General features: G+C 47.1%; 1 protein-coding gene across 7 annotated transcripts in view; it reads left to right on the forward strand.

Moving 5' to 3' along the window:
- Positions 1 to 19,883, forward strand: part of LOC142585313 (solute carrier organic anion transporter family member 74D-like) — a 572,676-nt gene that overhangs the window by 537,300 nt on the left and 15,493 nt on the right. For 4 of the 7 annotated variants that reach the window (XM_075695987.1, XM_075695988.1, XM_075695986.1 and 1 more), the window contains exons 4-9: positions 9,281 to 9,582; positions 11,491 to 11,948; positions 13,502 to 13,771; positions 14,197 to 14,286; positions 14,807 to 15,091; positions 15,738 to 15,779. In XM_075695987.1, the coding sequence (XP_075552102.1) occupies positions 9,347 to 9,582; positions 11,491 to 11,948; positions 13,502 to 13,771; positions 14,197 to 14,286; positions 14,807 to 15,091; positions 15,738 to 15,779 (1,381 nt within the window). In that variant the 5' untranslated portion in view covers positions 9,281 to 9,346. The remainder of the gene's footprint in view (positions 1 to 9,280; positions 9,583 to 11,490; positions 11,949 to 13,501; positions 13,772 to 14,196; positions 14,287 to 14,806; positions 15,092 to 15,737; positions 15,780 to 19,883) is intronic. The other 3 variants (XM_075695990.1, XM_075695992.1, XM_075695991.1) reach the window with 1 other exon arrangement.

A 19,883-nucleotide genomic window follows, 5' to 3' on the forward strand; every position in this document is an offset into this window, starting at 1 on the left:
GTTTATGCTCCCGCTGATCCGGCAAACCGCCCGCGCTTGTCGGAATACCGGACGCACTACAATTGTTTAGTGTCTATTTGAGGGGTGCCGACAGCCCTGCCCGGAATGCCGGGTTACGCAGACGTTTTCGTGAGCGACCTGTTCGGTGGCGTCACCTTCTGACTCAGAGTTTAGCTGTAGATTACGCAGAGCCATGTTTGTACTGGTCAATCATTTTCTACTTAGATTCTGGTTTAAGAATCGGCAGCGACATAGTCGTTTATATGAAGTCAGATATTTTTTTTCCTTCTTTGAGAGCACCCATGTAACGAAAACGTGTTCTGGTTGTACAAAGCGTAACAGGATGGCAGTGCCAGCGTCGCTACAGCCGTCCGACGGCTTCAGTAACCCGGTATGCCACAGACAAGCGAAAACTCTCTATTGTCGACATAATGATTATCGCGTTTCCCTGCCAGTAGTCGCCAGAAAAAAAAAAGACAAATCCGAGGACATGTAAGCACTTCTTATGAGTTACGAGTTGTGAATGCGAAAATGTCCAATTGAACGCCGCTGAGCAGTCCTTCGGGTTTTGCGCTTCGAGAAATGCTTTCGAGTTTCGCTGCGGGGTATTTTGTCGAGTTTTGCAGATCCGCTGCTGTCTCACATCACTGGATCGACGCGTCTGCACTTCGCGTTTTTCCGCTAAACGTTCACCATACGTTCTTCGGAGCTCGTCGCCGCCGCTCGGCGCCGCTTCGCTTCGCGTTTTCTGTAGCCAACGGATGCTCGTGTTCTGAGCCACACTTCGCCGCATATCGAATACGTTCCGCGTCGCGTCGCCGTACCTGCTCCGCCGAGGCGCGCTGCAGTGACGTGACGTGGCGTCGCGGCGATGCCCTCTCCACTTACGCAACGGAGGGCGCGCTACTTCGGCGCAGCAGATGTTCCGATTCGCCCCCTACTCCGTCGTGGCGCGCTCGTCACGTGGAGTCGCAGCCAATCGGAATTTAGGTTGCCGTTTCGCTGTTCCAGACAACGACGACGCGGCTTTTTTTGCTCAATAGGCCCATTTGATGCTTTCGCATTAAAAAAAAAACTCTAAATGTGTCCACTCATGATTTCATTCCGTGTTCGCGGCGCGTGTACCCATCGGGCCTTCATCGTATTCACTGGAGTCTTTAGCGTATCGTATTGCCGATGTTGTCCGCACGGTCTTCGTCGGACCCGCTATCTTTCTTGAGTGCCCCTTCGGACTCAGTCTGTTCTGAGTGACCTTCTGTAATTTTTCTCCTTGCGCATTTCGTAGACGACGTACATATGGCAAATCTAAAAAAAAGAGAAAGAAGGGTAAGACCACTAGTCTGCAGATAAGGGAATAGTCTATATCGACTGCTTGTACCTGGCTCGCGCATGACGTCACGACGGACGCCCTACACTCTTAAGCGAAATTACTCCCTTTTGCCACACAACAATAATCGTCATCTGTCTTGTCCGCATTTCCTTTCTTTAACGCGGCGATCCCGGTACTTTCCAGTAACGAACGGCATGCGCGTTATCAGCATGACATAGCATTCCGAACAGGAAAGTAGCGGGCGTGGCATTTTCAAGAAAGGAAACTCAAGCCAGGCAGATGACGTTTATCGTTGTGTGGCAGAGATACACCCCAAAGGGTGTAATTTTGCCTAAGAGTGTACTGGTTCGGCGCCCACGGCGGACGCACAGCGCTCCTGAAGGCAACATAAGACATCGACTGGTCGAATTTTAGTCGCACCCTTATTCCCTCGCGAGCCATCCTCAAGCATAGCAGCCGCGATAGCGTCAACCCGCCGTGGTTGCTCAGTGGCTATGGTGTTGGGCTGCTGAGCACGAGGTCGCGGGATCGAATCCCGGCCACGGCGGCCGCATTTCGATGGGGGCGAAATGCGAAAACACCCGTGTGCTTAGATTTAGGTGCACGTTAAAGAACCCCAGGTGGTCAAAATTTCCGTAGTCCTCCACTACGGCGTGCCTCATAATCAGAAAGTGGTTTTGGCACGTAAAACCCCAAATATTATTATTATTATTATAGCGTCAGGGAGTTTTAGCTTGTCCGTTAGCTTATTTTAGCTTTTCATTTGCCGAATGCTGCATAGGTTATCGGAGTTGTAAACGACGGTGGCATACACTGTAAAATAAGTTACAGCCTCAACTGTGAATAAGGTGTAACTCTTTCTGTAACTCACACCTGGCCTTACACTCAATTTATAGACACACGGCGCACTATGAGTGACTTTCCAAAAAACTCTTTAAGAGCAGCCAACGCACGTACTTGACGAGTTTATATTTGCCACGTGTGCCACGCGCTAAATTACCCGAACTAAAACACAAATAAATAAAACCTGTCGTTTGTAAAGCCGTCACAAATTGCTTCAAGCATCACCGAGCCACCCGAGATTTCGGGCTTTGAAGTTGACGACCAGCACTCGGTGACCCGTGTACGGCTGTCTGCTGTAGCTTTCCGCAGAGAGGTGCCGAATTCGGGACAGTATTAAGAGGAAGCTTTGCTCGGGTGCTCCTATCTAAATACCTGTAAAAGGAGAATTCGTTTTCCTCGGCAACCACTGCAACAAATTGGACGAGGTTTGTTGCTTTGAAAAGAAAAAAACTTAAAACCTAGTGTCTGTTGGTTTCCAATTTTCGATTTAGATCGTCAATTTCTTTATGAGAAATTGGCAAAAATAGAAAATTTTCAGAGAATGAAACTATCAAGTTTACAACTCTCTAATTCAGCAAGCAAATATGATATCACAATTCTTTGAATTGCATGTAATATTGCCTCTAAAGCGGACAAAATCGATATGTTACACATGAATCTAAAAAAAGTTGAGCAATGTGGAAATGCAGCTTTTGCAGAACCCTTGTACACAACGTAACAAATTCTCCTAAGATTGACATATCGAAATGGACGTATCGAATTTGTCCGCCTTGAATGATCTAATGGATACCGTTCACAGGACCGCGATGTGTTTTCGATGAAGAGCTATTAATTTATAAACTTCGTGCGTCTATTGTTTTCGAGCTTTCGAATTTTCGAAAATAATTGTCATAAAGTTCAGGCCCTAAATCGAAATTCCGCTTCCAAGAGTCACTAGAATTTAATTTGCTGCTCATGTGACTGCACATGCTTGCGATCAATGTGAGAAGCGCGAACAATCGTGGGCCTGAACTCGTCAAAACGCAGGGCATAACGCTCCGACGAGCGACGAAAAGTGACCCCTATCGTTTGGAATGGCGCGTCATTTTCATAACCTCGCTATAGCGGCCGCTGTCAGCGACGCTGGGGTGAAAAATGAAAACGTCGTGGCGCCCTCTGAACAGCGCAGGGTGTCCATTCCCAGAGTAAATGCGTGTCATTTCGCGAAAGAAACTCTTCCTTTCGTTTTATCCACGTGGCAGCTGCAGCCCACGAGGCCACATTAAGAGTTCTGGTCACGATCCTTGCACTGATGGCGAAGAAAGGTATAGGCCATAAAACTTGAGTGCCGTTTGCTTTGCAGACGGCTTTTATCGTCCCCTGCTGCACTCAAAAGTTGTCCCCGAGCGCGTATCTGTAGGCTCGAATACACTGTCTCAGTAGCTATGTGGTAACGTGTCGTATTTCCGTTTTGCGTCTGGTTCTATGGGGCAATCATTAGAGCGAGAATGTTCGGCCAACTTCTCTCTTACTATATATATATACACACACACATATATATGTTTTTTTTTTCTCTTTCGAAATCTCATCATCTGGGGTTATATACACTTAGGCGATCTGAGGCATTCGCTGTCGCGCGCGAGAAAGTAGAGCCAAATTCCAACAATCCCCCAGCAGTCACCGTCCACGCGTCTATTCAATTATAGACAGCTGGAGCTGTCGTTCCGCGGTCGTTTTGCATAGCCGTCTGCTTGCCGTTCGCGATAGCAGACGACGGTAGCTGGCGGAGGAATACAGCTAGAGGAGCACGGGGGATTTGATTCTTTCGATTAGCTGACGCGCGCTCCGCTGTACAGCGCTTGCACAACGTTGCATATTTTTGCATGTGTTTGAGTCTGCTGTACACGTAATGATTCCCAGCGTGTCTGGGCAAATTCGCGCCGTTGAAATCACGGCACACGGGAAACCTTCGCGTTTAGTCCACCTCTGTGCGCAGATCTAGGAACGTGTGCATTCTTGTGCGAGTTGATCTCCTGTCTCCTTAAAGCGGCTGCAGGAAGTGAAACGAAACGTTTGCGAGAGCATCAGGTGGCACCGGTAAGCGTTCATGCGACCGCTTTTCTCATATTGTTAAATATACGAGGGCGAGTCGGAAAGTATTTGCCCCTATTTTTTTTATTAGCCAAAATAAGGTGCATACAGGTAATGACGAATATACATACTATTGTATGTACCTCGCACTATTTTTCCACATAGTCCCCCACACCGGTTCATACATTTGTCCCATCGCCGCACTAAATTTGTCCCGTCGCAATCGTCAGCCAGCGACGCACGCGGCCTCCCCGAACGCTCATTGTCATGCAAGTCTTCACGGCCCTTTTTGCGAACTCGCGACACCACCACCTCACACTTCTCTAAGCGATACACCTTTCCCCATACGTGGGCTACATTTTCCGGTGGATTTCGATGGGTGTTCGTCCCTTGCTCCGTGGAAAACGAATCTCACTTCGCTGCTCGTACGCCGTGGACGTGTGAAGCACAACCGCCGTCTTCAACAACTGACAGCAGCGCCGTGCCGTGGGGCTACCGGCAGACGAAGCCGCGCCGGTCCAAGAAAGGTCCACCGCTGGGAATGGATATGTTTTCTTCGAATTTACAGCTGTAATTTGGCTTTAAGAAAATGGGGGCAAATACTTTCTGATTCGCCGTCGTATAAGGGGATTCAAGACGTGGCAGTTCTTTTACTCTTCAAACTTTATAGCAGCGGTGGACATCAGAATTTGCTCGCGAGTCGCGACGAAGAACCCATGCGGATACTTGTATTTAGTTCGCTTATTAGAAGGAGCCAACTGAAATCTAACTCGCCGCGCATGCTCGGTGGATGCATGAGCTGCTGCGGCGTTCTGCTGTGGAACGTGGCGAGGCTTCACGTTAATTAAATTTCCAGACCCCGGCGGCCTCGAAAACGCCCGTGCACCGGGCTTTCGGTGCGCATTAAAGAAACCGAGATGATCAATGTAAGTTTGGAGCCCCCTGGTATGGTCTCTTTCGTGCGGGTTGCATTGAGACGTTGAACCTTATATTGGTCCAGTTGAACTGAAATCTTGAGGAATAATGCAGACGAATTTTCGTATTGCCGCAGGGATGGTGTTGTCACATCATCCTGCGTTCCGAGTGTGACACCTAGAGAGTCAGTTTCACAGCCGTGGGGTTCTTCGTTCCCAACCCAACCATAACTCTCTCTCTCTCTCTCTCTCTCTCTCTCTCTCTCTCTCTCTCCTTACCGTTGGTATCTTCGTGACCAGATAGCTAGCCAGATTCAGGAAAAGTTGGCGGATACGCAAATAAATGATATTCAATTTAAACGCTGTTGCATTTAACAGTACACTTACGATGTACTTCGATACGATTGTATTGGGTTGGCCGCAGGGATGAGTTCTCTTGACAAACGGCCTATGCTACGTTAGTACAGCTTCGAAGCCACGTAGCCAGGCTCATGCAGGAATTAAAGCGCAAGGGCGGAGGGGTGCACGCAAATAATTATCGTCACATTTTAAGATAGCTGACGCCCGCAAGCCAGCCTTGCAAAAGGACTATCGCGCGGGCTCGGCATGGCCGACGCCGATACGCAGATGCCGGCGGCGCATCAGGATGGTTTCCCGGAAGGAAAACCGTTCAAAGCGCGGTGCCAGTCGGCGCGGTCGTCGGCGAGTTTTTGGCGCTGCATCCAAAAGCTGTCCCGCCTAGCTTTTCCGCGTCCCGCCGTCTCGATATAGCGCTTGCATGTCTATAGGATGCGCACTGGCGTACGCGACATGCAAAGTACTTGACCTCCGTCTCGATGCTGTCGCGCGTGTATACACCGCCGTGAAAGCTATATCGCGTCGTATCATTCGATCGCGCATGCGCAGAGTATACTGTGTTCGCGCATTGGGAGTTTTTTTTTTATGTCCAGACGTGGTCCAGACGATGCTTTCGCCTGTTTACAAACAGAGACCCCAGGAGACTTCCGGTGTCGATCTCATCTGGAATGGCTTTGTACACACGTGTGCACACCTTTATATAGAAGGCGCGCACGGACTCTCTTTGTACAGGTGTCACACATGCATTTTGGATCGCGATCGAGAAATCCGATCCCGATTGGGCTCGAACGAAAGTTGCCCGTGTGACGCCGATAACGTAAGGGGAACAGAAATGGGAACACGAAATCAGTTTGTGCGAGTATATCGCCTGAAAAAAAAAAAAAAACTTACTTTCGCGTCCTTGGCGGGAAAGACTTGATTATTACTGAATACATTACGACGGCCGTGTTCCCGCGTCTTGAATTTCGTCGCGCTTAAGACTCCAGTGCACGACGTCGCAAGAATGTCGTTCTGTTTTTGCCTTATGTAAACCTGGGCATTTTTGGGCAGGACGACTCTCCGAAAGATGCGGGGTTGAGCCGTTGCGAGTTTTAGAATGCAGCCTGACCCTTATATTAAGGGGACACTATAGCGAAACAATAAATCAGTTTAGACTAATGAAGCATGGTTCGGGAACCCTGCAGGCAGTCATTTCAAAAAAATAGTTTGATTATTAGATGAGAAAATGAAGGTTCAAGTATCAGTATTTGAATTTCGCGCCGAAACCCCAGCGCCGATACGTCATCGTGACGTCAGGGATTCCAAAGTATGTTTTCGCATTTGGGCGGTGTTGGCTGAATAAAGGTTCTGGAAACTTGCCATGTTTAATATTTGGTTCCTTTAGAACACAATGTAGTCAGTCTGTACCGCTATAGGACCCGCCGTGGTTGCTCAGTGGCTATGGTGTTGGGCTGCTGAGCACGAGGTCGCGGGATCGAATCCCGGCCACGGCGGCCGCATTTCGATGGGGGCGAAATGCGAAAACACCCGTGTGCTTAGATTTAGGTGCACGTTAAAGAACCCCAGGTGGTCAAAATTTCCGGAGTCCTCCACTACGGCGTGCCTCATAATCAGAAAGTGGTTTTGGCACGTAAAACCCCAAATATTATTATTATTACTGTACCGCTATATATATTTAGTAGGCCCTAGAAGATGCCATCAAAATCCACGACGTCACAGTCCCCAGGTGCGGGAACTTAAGTAGGCGTCGCCACCCGTATTTCGTCCTTTCGCTTTTTCTGGCTTACCAAACGTCTTATCGTTGCAAGAGTGGTGTTTTTGGTGTTGTAGAGCGGTAATTTACTGACGCAGAAGAAATCATTTTTCACTTTAGTGTCCCTTTAAGTTGGGCTTGGTCGGTAAATTATTGAGCACCAAAAATGTCAATCGTTACCGATTGGGGAAGGCTTAGCAAGGCTCGTGCAATGGAAAGCGGGGTGGGGAAGCCAGCTTGAAGCTCCCGCTTCAGCAGCCCGTTACGCCTTCGGCAGCGTTTTCTATCGTTTATATAGATGAAGTAAGGATTTAATTGAGCTCCGAAGGAACGAAAGAATCAACCCAGAAAATTTTCAACGCAGAAATTTCTTTCTGCGTTGAAACGCCCTGTCATTCGAGTTAACTTTTTTTTTTTTTTTTTTGAGATCCCCGAGGCCACGCCTAATGTGTACGGACGCTGCGGTTTGGGCGCGAAATTCAATTAACTGATGCTTGGCCTCAGTTTTCGGGCATTGTTAGGGAACCTATCTCGGCAAAGTAAGTCCAAATGGGTTTCTGAAACAATGCTTTGACAGTCCAGAGAGATTTAGCGTGGTCATTTAGCATCCTCTTAAACACTCGAACATTGTCAGAAAATTCGTGGCGTTATGCGGTGGCAACTTCAATTCTGCGTCGCTAGTTCTCGCCTCATTCCGTACTTTATAGATCCTCAAGTTCAGCGCTATTCGAAGTTTGTGTAGTTGTAGTCTATGCATATAGCGTTACTCAACTTTTTTTGTGTGTGTGTCTCCCTTAAGGCGGCAAATAAGTGAAAGTGAAATCGACTCGGGGCGGTAATAAATGAAATGTATACGAAGTGAATTTGCTTGACGTCACGTCTACGAGTTGGATATAGGACTGCGCGCTTCTGTAGAAACCATGCGCCCGCCGGGCCGGGGCAAAAAATCCGAGCGGAGATTTGAGGACTGGGCCTGCACTGCTTGCCGGCGCGTGGGGCGTGCTCGCCTGTGTGTTGCGCGGCGTCGCCTGACCGACACGCACTTGTGCCCCTTGGGCCGCAGGAACGCGACCCGGCCGATAACGGCATGCGAGGTTATATGCGTGTGTGTGTGTGCCTGTCTGTGTGTGCCTGTGTCTGTTGGGGAAGGAGGACTAGACGACGCATCGGGTGCGGGCGCCGTCAACGAGGACGCGACGTACACACGCATCACTGCGACAAAGAGAGAGAGAGAGAGAGAGAGAGAGAGAGAGAGAGAAAGGGGAAAGAAAAGAAAACGAGAAATGTAATAATGGACGAGCGGTGCATTAGCGCCAGCATGGATGCACGTGTGCGCCTCCTATACGTACGTGTTCGTGCTGCTCGCGGTGAAAAAAAAAAAAGGGGGGGGGGGGGCTTGTCCCATCGCGCGGGCAGGCTCCTTTCTGAATTTCTGTGAAGTGTTGTATATTATAGAGGTGTTCGCTGCGAGTCCTTCTTACCACGCAACTGCGTTTTGTTACGCGAGAGAACTCGAGATCGTTGCGCATCTGCGAGACGTTGCGTATGTTTGACAGAGGGCATAAGGCCTGAAAGTGACCGCACGTCAGCGTATAAAGTAATCGCTTGTTGACGGTGAGTAACCTTTGGAAGCAAAAACCTACGTACTTTCTACAGACCGCGAGGGCCGGTACACGAGGGACAATTTCGAGGATGCAGGATGGGGATGTGCGTGCGTTCGTGCGTGCGTGCGAGCGGGGTATTATGGCCTGTTTTAGTACAATAAAAATATACAATGCAGGGTCATCATATAAGACACAATAAACTCTTGAACCTCTGCAAAATTGTACTATGTGAAAAATGATTAACCAACAATGTTCATTAACATTCAAAAGACCTCTCGTATATATTATATGTGTGGCGTTATGGTAACCCTCTGCCATTTGTTCAGCTTCACTTGAGACGTAGAACCATCAGTTTTTTTTTTTTTTTTCGTTCAGAGTAGCCAATTCCGGAATCTCCTCTCATTTGCAGGCGACGATGACGTAACCGGGTCCAGGCGGTGCTCCCCAAATTAGGACGGCTTAGGGTGCGGTGGCAATGGCCGGCGACGACCAAGCACGGCAGCGTACCACAAATGGGTGCAGCGGCGCAGGCATCGATGACTCCGGGAAGCTCAAGAATGGCAACGGTCTCCTGCTGCCACAGTCCAATGGCAACAACCACCACAAGGGCCTGAACGGCGGCGTCGACGGGCTCAGCTGCAAAGTCCTGCAGCCCGTGCATCCTGAAGAGGACCCAGACTCTATATGCGGCCTCTGGTTCTTCAAACCGAGGTTGGGACCTACCTCTCTTTTTTTGTTGCTCATAGAAACGTTACTAATTGCCAACCTGCACCGTCAGCTGTTCGGACCACTTTCATCGAAAGCTTGTCGTAGCCGTCACTCTGCATACTTTGTGGGCACGTGGGTGACTTTCAAGTGATTACAGGAACATGCAAAATGTCGTACGAGGAAGAACACTGTGCAGGAGCCGACCTTGTGTCTACTCTGGTGCTGGTGAATTCTGATGAGTTACTGGTGAAGTTGTGAAAGAGCGTTCTTGAATTTGTGAAGTCCGTAATTTGCAAAGTTGCAAGGAACCTTAGATTGCATTTGGAAATTCTCTGAGACGTTCAAGGACTACATCTGCAGCTGTTTTTGATATATGCCTAACCAAGCGCTTGCATATGTTTGAGAGTTTGGATCACTTTACTAATCAATATGGTGTACATCTCCTGCCCTGCTTATTTTTCTTTATAACCTTCTGTGTACTTGCGAGCATTGAGTTACGTCACGAGAGAGAGAAAAGGCTGCATAGAAAGGGAGGGAGGTTAACCAAAGGTGGTTCTGGTTGGCTACCCTGCATGGGGGAAAGGGTTAAGGGAGATAAAAAGAGAAAGAGTAGAAGAGGGGGAGATGGGAGAAGAGGGAAAAAAGAAGAAAGAAAAGGACGAACAACCTGCACATTATAGTGCAGGTACCAAAGGCCCACCTGAAAGTCAATGTAGCGCACATCGGTCACTGTAATGAACACTACTCCTATCTTTCTTCTAGTGAACTTTAGCTTGGCTTAGAATCATCAGCTAACCCCAACAGCAGAATGTCAACAAGATGCCACAGGTTAGCTGCCTGAAGGATAACTGTATAAGCTAGAGCTTGCATACTATAGTTACTTCATGCAGCATCACTATAGCATGTAAGCTCAACTTATGCAGTTATCTTTCAAGCAGCTAGCCTGTGGCATCTTGTTGACATTCTGCTGTTGGGATTAGCTGAAGATTCTAAGCCAAGCTACAGTTCGCTAGAACAAAGGTTGAAGTAGTGTTCATTACAGCGACCGACGTGTGCTATATTGGATTTCAGGTGGGACTCTGGTACCTGCACTATAATGTGCAGGTTGTTGGTTTTTCTCTTCCTTTTTTTCTGTTTTTCTCTCTTTTCTTTCTTTATTTTGTGGGTGTTGTCTGCAGTAGTCAAGAAAAGTTTATAAGTTTGCTTCAAAGCAAAAGTAAGCACAGCATGATGTGCGATGCAGATTATGTGGGCACCAGACTTTTAGCATGATATCTTGCGCCACTGCTGTCTGGAAGTGTTTGCACAAGCAAATATGACATGCTGCATGCAAAGCATGCCCACCAGTATACAAGTAAAGCTAAATTTTTTTATTGCTGGTGCTTACCAGGGAAGAGATGAACTGTTCATTGGACGTCAATGCTGAAATCATTTGTCAGGGTATACCTTATTGACAGCGCTGCTGCACATATTGATTGCTTGATTGCTATTTTATAAAATTGAATCTTTAAGTCACCTTAGTGGGATTTAGTTCAATCCTTCCATCATAGCAGTTTCATCACATGAATGCTGTACTGACTGCCCTAATTTTCAGTTCCTTTATGGGCCTAGAGATATTGAACATCATGTCTGTATATATGTGGAACATGCAACTAGCAGCAAAAGGCATCACAGAAAAACTCAGCACTGGTGTATCTTACTTCGACGATTGTGGAAACAAATCGTCTAAATTTAAGCTCCTTTTCGTAGCAGAAAGCCAGAGTGCCGGCGACGTAACCGTTTTCCACTAAGTTAACAAGTAGTTGAAGTGCATGATGCTCACACGTCGCAATGAAAGAAACATGTGCTTCCACCGTTTCTTTAATTGTAAAGAGCAAGAGTGATTTACAAACTGCCCAATATTCCCTCCAGATGGCTGCAGCGATTTGCCAACAAGAAGGCATTCCTGGCCGTGTTCTGCCTGACGAGCGTGCTGCAGGGCATGTACTACACCTACTTTGTGAGCGTGCTCACGACCATCGAGAAACTGTACCAGATCCCAAGCAAGACCACAGGCATCATCATGTCGGCCACCGAGATCGGCCAGATCGGCGGCGCGCTGCTGCTCACCTATTACGGGGGCCAAGGGCACCGGCCCAAGTGGATCGCGTGCGGCATGCTCGTGTTCGCCGTCGCCTCCATCCTGTGCGCCACGCCGCACTTCATCTTCATCGACGACTCGCTCCTGGTCACGTCGCAGGCCAGGGTCCGAGGCGCCCAGAACGCCACCGTCGCCTCGCAGTGGGCCAAGCTGTGCCACGCGCCCGAGCAGGCTGCCTCTGCCTCTCCGCTGCCGGCCAACCTGACCGCACTGTTGGCCGCTGATGGAGGTGAGTGCAGGGGCGCCGTCATCATCACCTTGCAGCAGGGAGGCTTCTCTCGGTGATCGCCAGTTACTCTTGTCTCGCGTCAGGCCACTCCCATGCCTTTAGTAGTCCAGCACACTAATAAAATATAAAGATGTATGAGGCGTAGTAGTTCTACGGAAACCCGCAAGGTGGAGAGAAGAAACTATTAAAGGGAAAATCAGACATCCACCCGTTCGTAGCAGCTGCTACAAAAGAAACCTGTACAGGAACCCGTGTTCTTCCCCCCCTTTATTAAAGATGTAGGGGGTGACAAGGATGAAACCCTGAGTTTGTACATCATCCATTTCATCTGTGTTAGAAGGAGCTGAGATGTCCGAGTCATGCACAGAGGTAGTTTTGTCAAGGTGGCAGTACAAGAAAAGCATATGATACATGGTTCTTTCATGTCATCATCTGATGTAGTCTGTTTTCGATGATGATTATCTCAAGGCAGCTGCCCCGCTGCATGTGTGCATCGTGTGCATGCACTGCATCTTTTATCTTTTGTTTGTGGGCTGGCCTACTGAAAGTATGAGCTAACAGCACACTGAATTGCATATTCTTTGCATCCTATACACGCAAATTCCATAATCTCGTCTATCCACATGAGTGATCCTCTGCTGCCCTTACTGCCGTCTATTAAAACTCATTCTGCTGTTCTAATAGCCCACTATCCAGCTGTTATAGGCCTAGACTCAACTAAGGTGTCATCTAGATGTTTCCTTTTTTTTAAATTCTTTTTACTGCTATCTTCTTTTCTGTCACATTTTTGTCATAATGTCACATCTGCCATTTTTCGTCGCATCATTCATTGTGCACGAGTAATTGCTGATTTTTTGAAGTTAAGAACGAGGCCACTAACATGCAGATGGAACTTTTATTTGCAGGTGTGTTCTTGACCTGGTCAATTAAAAGGAATGCTTCCAGAATTGCAAACGGGTCACTCCTGCCGTGTGCGGAGGCTTGGTGAAACCTGAAGGGACGAAAAAATGACGGACCGGTGGCAATCACGCCACCTCCGATTTCCCACTTTGTTTAATACATATCTAGCATTGAAGACGAGGGTGAGATGAGATGTGTTGGCAAGGGCATTATCCACAACAAAGAATTTGTGCCCTTCTGCACTTGGACAAAGGGTCAGCAAATAGATTACTGCATCCAGAACACAAATATCGCATAGCATGGCCAGTTCCTTCAAAGGTGGTATTAACATGCCGACTTCTTTTCGAACCGCAAGCAAACTGCAGTTATAAGTCTCAAAATGAACTGTATGTCTCTGTTTGCCCTCAACAACTGTGCTCTGAGCCACTGCGCTGATGCTTGCTGATGTCAGGTGCCCAACACGTGGAGCTTGGGAAACGTTGAGGGGTTTTCAAGTATGGGTAGGGCAACTGTGCCTGCATACTTATTATTAGTTTCAGACTGTTATTTGCAGTAATTGAGTTTAAAAAGGGAGTCACTCGTTGTCATTTCCTTTGTTTGGCACTGCCGCACAGCTGCCATTGGTGTGTAAAACGACGTTGCCTTGTTTGCAGCGTTGGCCACGACGGCCACTTCCTCTGACGCATTGCACCTCTTCGCTGACGGCGGGGGAGCGGGGGGCCCAGTGGCTGATGCGCTGCGACAGGCTGCCATCTGCGATGCCTCAACGCGGCCGCTCAGCCAGAACCGCATTACACATGTGGTGCTCTCTGTTTTCTTCATCAGTCTGCTCTTTATTGGGATTGGCGCCACAGCTGTCTACACGCTCGGAATACCATACATCGATGACAATGTTGCCAACCGGGAGTCGCCGCTCTATTTCGGTGAGGGTGCATCCACAGCACACATTCTCGCCGAAGAAGCTTGTTTGTCAAATTAGTGCTTCAGCACTTTGAGTTATCAATTAATTTGCTCCTTTCCCTGTTGTCTGCTGACTCCCTTCACTCGGTTTTGCTGCAATTTTTTCAACTTGACAGCGCAGTGAACTCAATGTTGAAGAGCAGGATAATATATGGGACTTCATAACGTTTGTGGGGCATCTAAGGGGATTCGGAGGTCGCTGTCATATGTTGCAAACAAAACAAAGAAATATGCAGCGATAATATGTGGTTGGTGTGACAACAGATTACACTGCGCACTACAAGTTGGTGTTGCATACTTAATGAAATTTTGATGATTGTGTTGTTTCTCAACAAATTAGCCTATCATCAGATAATCTTTAGACAACTTCATCGTCTTTGTCTTACAGGTATCACGATAGGCGTCAGGATATTCGGTCCAGTATTTGGCTTCCTTCTTGGCTCCTACTGTACAAGCGTGTATGTCAACTTTCCATTTGGTGAGTTCGTGTTTCAAATGCGCTAAAATGTGTGGGACTAATATAGGCCTCATAATTGCTGTGGCCTACAAGCATATAGTGTTACCTAGCCTTTGAATGTTCCTTGAATTTACGGACAAGTCTCTATTTACATACCTGATGCTAATGTTTCTCGAGGTGTTGCATACCACATCCATCAATATGAGAGCTATAAAATGTGATGATGCACTGTACAAAAGCTCTCTTATCAGAAGTCCATGCACTCAACGAGCTTATGTGTTGCCTGTGAAAAGTCACAACATGGATCATGTTAACCGTGCATTTCTAACAGTGGCAGCAGTGTTTACCTAATAGAAGCTGTTGCTGAATGAACCTTGCAGGCATGTTCCATACCGTTTGAGCGATTGCACTCGGGGACAGTCATGTACTGTAGTCAGGGCTCCAGGCTTCACAAGTCACACAATTCTGTCTAAACCTTTTTCGCTTTGCATGTATTATAACTGCACACAGTGTTACTTAAGTGCTGCTCGTCACCGCGCAGAGACGTCCAACCTGTCTCCGGGCAACCCTCACTGGGTGGGTGCTTGGTGGCTCGGCGTGTTCATAGTGGGCGCGGCACTCATCGTTACGGCTCTGCCCATGATGGCGTTCCCGCGCAACCTGCCCCAGCGGCGGTCCTCGCAACGGGTGCCGCGACCTGTCCTGGACCGCAACGGCACCATCTGCCCCAAGCACCAGCTTCAGCAGAAGGTGCCGCTCATCAGCTCGCCGCCGGCATCGCCGTCCGGAGCCAAGAAGGCTCTCAAGGACAAGCCGACACTCAGAGGTGCCTACCGTCTCCCGTCGTTTTTTTCCGTTCGGGGGCTGCATGCTAGTCATCCATGCCGACGCTGTGCTCTGCAGTTGTTTAATTGGCTCAGATTTCTGTCCATTCGTTGTGCTGTACTGCTAAAGAGGCATAGTATGCAAACTTATTATTGGTATTATACTCCTTAATGATCGTAGCTTGTCTGAAATAAAGTGCAAATGTTTGTTTAGAAACGTGTGCTGAGAGATTCACATGTACAGTCACCATCATACTTAACCAAATATGCCTTAAGCACCTTATTGCTTCTTCTGTGGAGGGGGCTGGAGATTAAAGGCCAAACCATATGTATGCTTGCTGATCCGCACATGCTCATGTCTATCTGCCTCCTGTGCCTGGCGAGGAATGGCGGTTCGTACACAGAACACCTATGGTAAACTTAGAGAACGGAAACCGTACCTTTCACAGTACAACAGAACTAAGATTGGCAGCGGCGTCGTGAAGTAAAGTATGCGACTGAGGAATGGCGCTGCCAAAATCAAAACTAATATCATCATCATTATGTAGTGAACAATATGGCCGCTGTGGTAGCGGCTGGTGGGGCTGGTTGCGCTGCTGGTTTGCTGGTTTTGGGCACTTACTACAGATATCTTTATTATGTCGCCAGGTGACCGAGAAGCCTCAACTGGCAAAAAAACCCCACGAACAAGTAAGCTTACATTGTTTATTGTCAATGGTGAATGAAGCAGTACATGCCCACAATTTTCGTACAGGTCAGGTGGATGCTGTCAGTCACTGAGCTTGCAACATACAGAAGCGCACAGCCAATGAAATGGAATTGAAAGCTGAAATCAATGGAATTTCAATGGAATTGCAAGCTGAAATCGAGCGAATATTTCTCATTGTGTTCAGCGCGCCGTTTAAAGCAAGGAGAGCGAAGCTTCGGACAGCAATATTTATGCTGGGCTACCCTCGTACTGTAGTTGCATACCATGCTGCTTGCCGTGCTTCACACTATACATATCGTATCTGCATTCGGCGATTTCAGCTAGAGTAAAGAAGGAAACGTCAAAAGTGCTTGGCAAAGATGTAGTATTCGCAAGATAAGCTCGAGCTACAATGTCCCATTCGTTTCATAACACATTGGCAAGGGGGCATGTAGTGTAGGAAAAAAAAAATAAACAAAAAGAATGTTATGGTAAATTTTCCAACACATACTGTCTGCTCTTGATATTTATGCCGCACACGCACATATATTTAGTGTTCACAGTAAAGGTTTCGACACAGGCGGAGTACTCAAGCAAGGAAGGTTATGGAGGTAACAATACTTACAGGGACTTCTGCAAAGATTGTGTGAATGTGACAAGGACACTAAATAAACATATAAGCAAGCCCAGTGAATGCTCGCAGATGCTTGGAAAACGCAATTTATGGTATCATGTAAAAAAAGAAAAAAAAATCTGTTTATGTGTTCAAACAAGCCAAAGAAGTTGCAAGGAGATGAACACTTCAGTTGAGTAACAGAGGTGAACAAAAGAAGCCTTAGCCTGGAGCCGATGTTTCAACAAGCAAACACATTTGTGAGGGCTGTGACAAAGACAAGTTCCAATGCTGAGGCTTCCCTTGCTCGTCCACTGTTGATTGGCTGAATGTGAAGCCGAACTTGCTATTCACGGAGTATATTTCAAAACCTTTTGGAAAAACATTGTGCACAGTTTTGTCATCAGCCGTTTGAAGAGAAAAAAAAGTTGTTTTTAGTAGTTTTTAATGTTTGTGAAATGTGGAGTAGGCCAGTTGTGGGAGCTTGCCTTTTAGTTTTCTAACAACTGTTATTTTACTATGCAGGGCTTGCCTAGTTATTTAATTCGTTACTAACTGTTCAACTACCATGTAAGAGTGACTGCCAGGGATTCAGTCACCATGTGGTGCCATTTCCTCAATATCGCATTGAGTGCTTTTCATCGTTCTAATATTTGCATTTTCGTTAAAAAAATTATTGTGAGGAAGCATGTGATACTTAGTGGCATTGCCCGCCAAGCTGATTTGCATAGAGCATATGAGAGTTTGTGCATTCGCAAGCAGGGAGCTTGCTGCCTTGTTTCTGTCCTGATGGTCACAGTTATAATGACTAGAAAAGAAAAGTTGGGGCTCAACATGCTACTTCTCTGTTTGTCATAAAACAGCCTTGAAAGAAAGCAAGCTGTTATGTAAAATGTTAGCGTTCCTGCTTGGTACATGTATAATACAAAACTGCAGACTGCTGCCTTCCTGTATAGTGCTCACCAGATGGAGATCTGGTAAACTTGCAAACGGTTCATGGTGAGGCACGGAGATCAAGAGAATCTGCTGTCGTTACGATGACCATTGAGCCTCCTACAGCTTGGCACGGGCAGACTGCAGACCAATAATTTCTCGTTTTTCCGTTTTCCTGAAAAGAGAAACGTTGAAGTCATGACAAACGTGCAAGCAAAAAACAGTGAAAGAAATAAAGGTTAGTCCAATAAATGAACGAATCATGGTTCTAAGCGAAGTGTTCAGATATATACCTTGCGAAGATTCTGGCCCTTGAGGTTACTTCCACTTGTGACACATTCACTGTTGACTTGTACATCCAGAGACAACAGAGTCCAAAGGGGTGAACAGATATGAGTAGTGCCTTGGAGGCTGGCGTCGAAAGAACAAGAAACAGCATAGATTACTGCGGTGGAAGTGTGGGTGAACTTGTGATTCATGTCAGACTAAGTGCACACAACACTGCACGACGGAAAAGCACATACGCAACACTATTTTGCCTGTGCATTTTTTCCAATGGTGCCCTTGTGTGGGCTGTGCTTAGTCATGCATTGATTAGATGACAATTGTTTCCGTCAGATACTAGTAATAAAAAAAATACAGAACAGTTAATTTATTATGTTTCAAATACTATTAATCTAAATGTGTCATCGGAAGTGCTTTGGCCACTAGTGTGCAGTGAATTATCGCAGGGGATCATTTATGTAGAAACAGCCAAAACTATTGCTGTACTCCATGGTAGGGATTTTAGCAATATGGCAAAATAGCAAGAGCCTCGTTTGAATTGCCTTTGAAGAGCAATAAACGTGAAGGCAATCAAGAGCTTTAGGAAATGTCTTTGGAATCCACAACCTTACATTTAAATAGCGTCAAGTCTTGTAGCTTTAAAGGGTCCCTGAACCACCCCTCGGGTTTGGTGAAATAACATAGTCCGCGGGGGTCATACGCTGCTGTGAAAACCTCGGCTACATTTTGCTGTCGAACACGGAGCATGGAGCTCGCAGGCAGACTGCAAAGTCACCTTTCTCTCAAACACTCTCTTTTCAATAGAAGGCCCTGTCCTCGCCCTCTTCCAGACACACTGTTTCGTCACCGGACACACTATTTTGTCATTCCCTTAGATGGCTGCTTTAGGCCGATAGCTGACATCAAGCTGCAGTTGGCTACATGGCGTAGATGCAGCAGTCGCCGCGGGGGTGATGGCATGAGTCCACTGGCTAAGCGGACTGCGGCTCGCTCAGGACAACCGCGTTTACCTTATGTTTAGCGCGTCGTAGGCACCAAAGGCGGAAGTCGAGACGACTGCGCTATAACATCCAGAGTGAAATTTGAACTGCACGCCACGGCGACATCTAGAAGGCGGAGCGTTGTGGGCACGCCCCACTGCGCCGTAGCCTTCGCAGTGCAAGGCATTGAAGTACGAACGGGAGCACAGCGGAGGCCGTGTTTGACTGCCAATAACTCCGCTTCTGCTGAATGCATTGAAGTACTTTTTGCGGCAAAGTATTTCTGAAATAGCCTATTTTCACTTCAAATGCCTTTCTCCACTTCGATAAGAAGTGGTTCTTTAAGAAATGGCTACAGGATTCTGCTTTATCCACCTCGCACGCAAAGAAATTCAAAGTTGAAAAGGCAAAGGAGTGCATTTTTACTCACCGGTGTGCGTGCCCATAGACTTTAAGGTTAATCCGCTTTTGTGGGTAGTCTCCTAGCAGACTGTGCTCAGTTCCAGTGATGAAGTTTCGCACCAGCTAGCACCTTTTTTCAAGCAACACATCATTGCTCGGCCTGACGTCGCAGATCACTAACTATGGAAGCTGTGCAGCTGTTATGCGAGTGAAATGCTGCAGCTGGATAAAATTCGCTCTCCTTGGGGGTGGTTATCGAAAATCGGATGCATAAACTGGCTGAGATAATACTATTATAAAAAAACTGCTTTAAAATGAACTTGCATGATGCTGCTCAAAGAAAATGACCACCCCATTCGCAAATATTACCGCTATACAATTTAAATCAATAAACGTCCCGGACTGCAATCGCTACCGATGGGTTGCTGCTTATTGCATGTCAGTAGGGTCTCAGTACCTTGTTCCAAGTAATAAAAGCACAAACGTTAATAACAAAACTTCAACGAAAACGATGGCCTACTCGTTTTTATAAAGAATGACATGTTATCTGTTTGGCGCATACTACAGCTATACTTGTTGATCAAATACTTAGCAGTGTTGAGCGCCCCTAACAGAAGAAACGCGAATCAAAGTATGCAACCAAATTACAGTAGCTCCACTTGCACGCTTCATGCTGAAACCTCTGTGTACGATCGCTGGAACTTCAGAGTGTTTTCGACCTGGTTTGCATTGACAACAGATACGCGACAGTGCGCTCATGCTCATAGATGCCTTGGCACATACGACTTCGTACTTTATTATTATTCACAGTGTTTCAATATGGTTCAATATCTGTGAACGTACTTGTTATATTTTTGGAGCTGTTAGATGAGCACAAAAAGGAAAGAAAAAGC

The sequence above is a fragment of the Dermacentor variabilis genome, chromosome 6, assembly GCF_050947875.1.
Source record: "Dermacentor variabilis isolate Ectoservices chromosome 6, ASM5094787v1, whole genome shotgun sequence".
NCBI lineage: Eukaryota > Metazoa > Arthropoda > Arachnida > Ixodida > Ixodidae > Dermacentor > Dermacentor variabilis.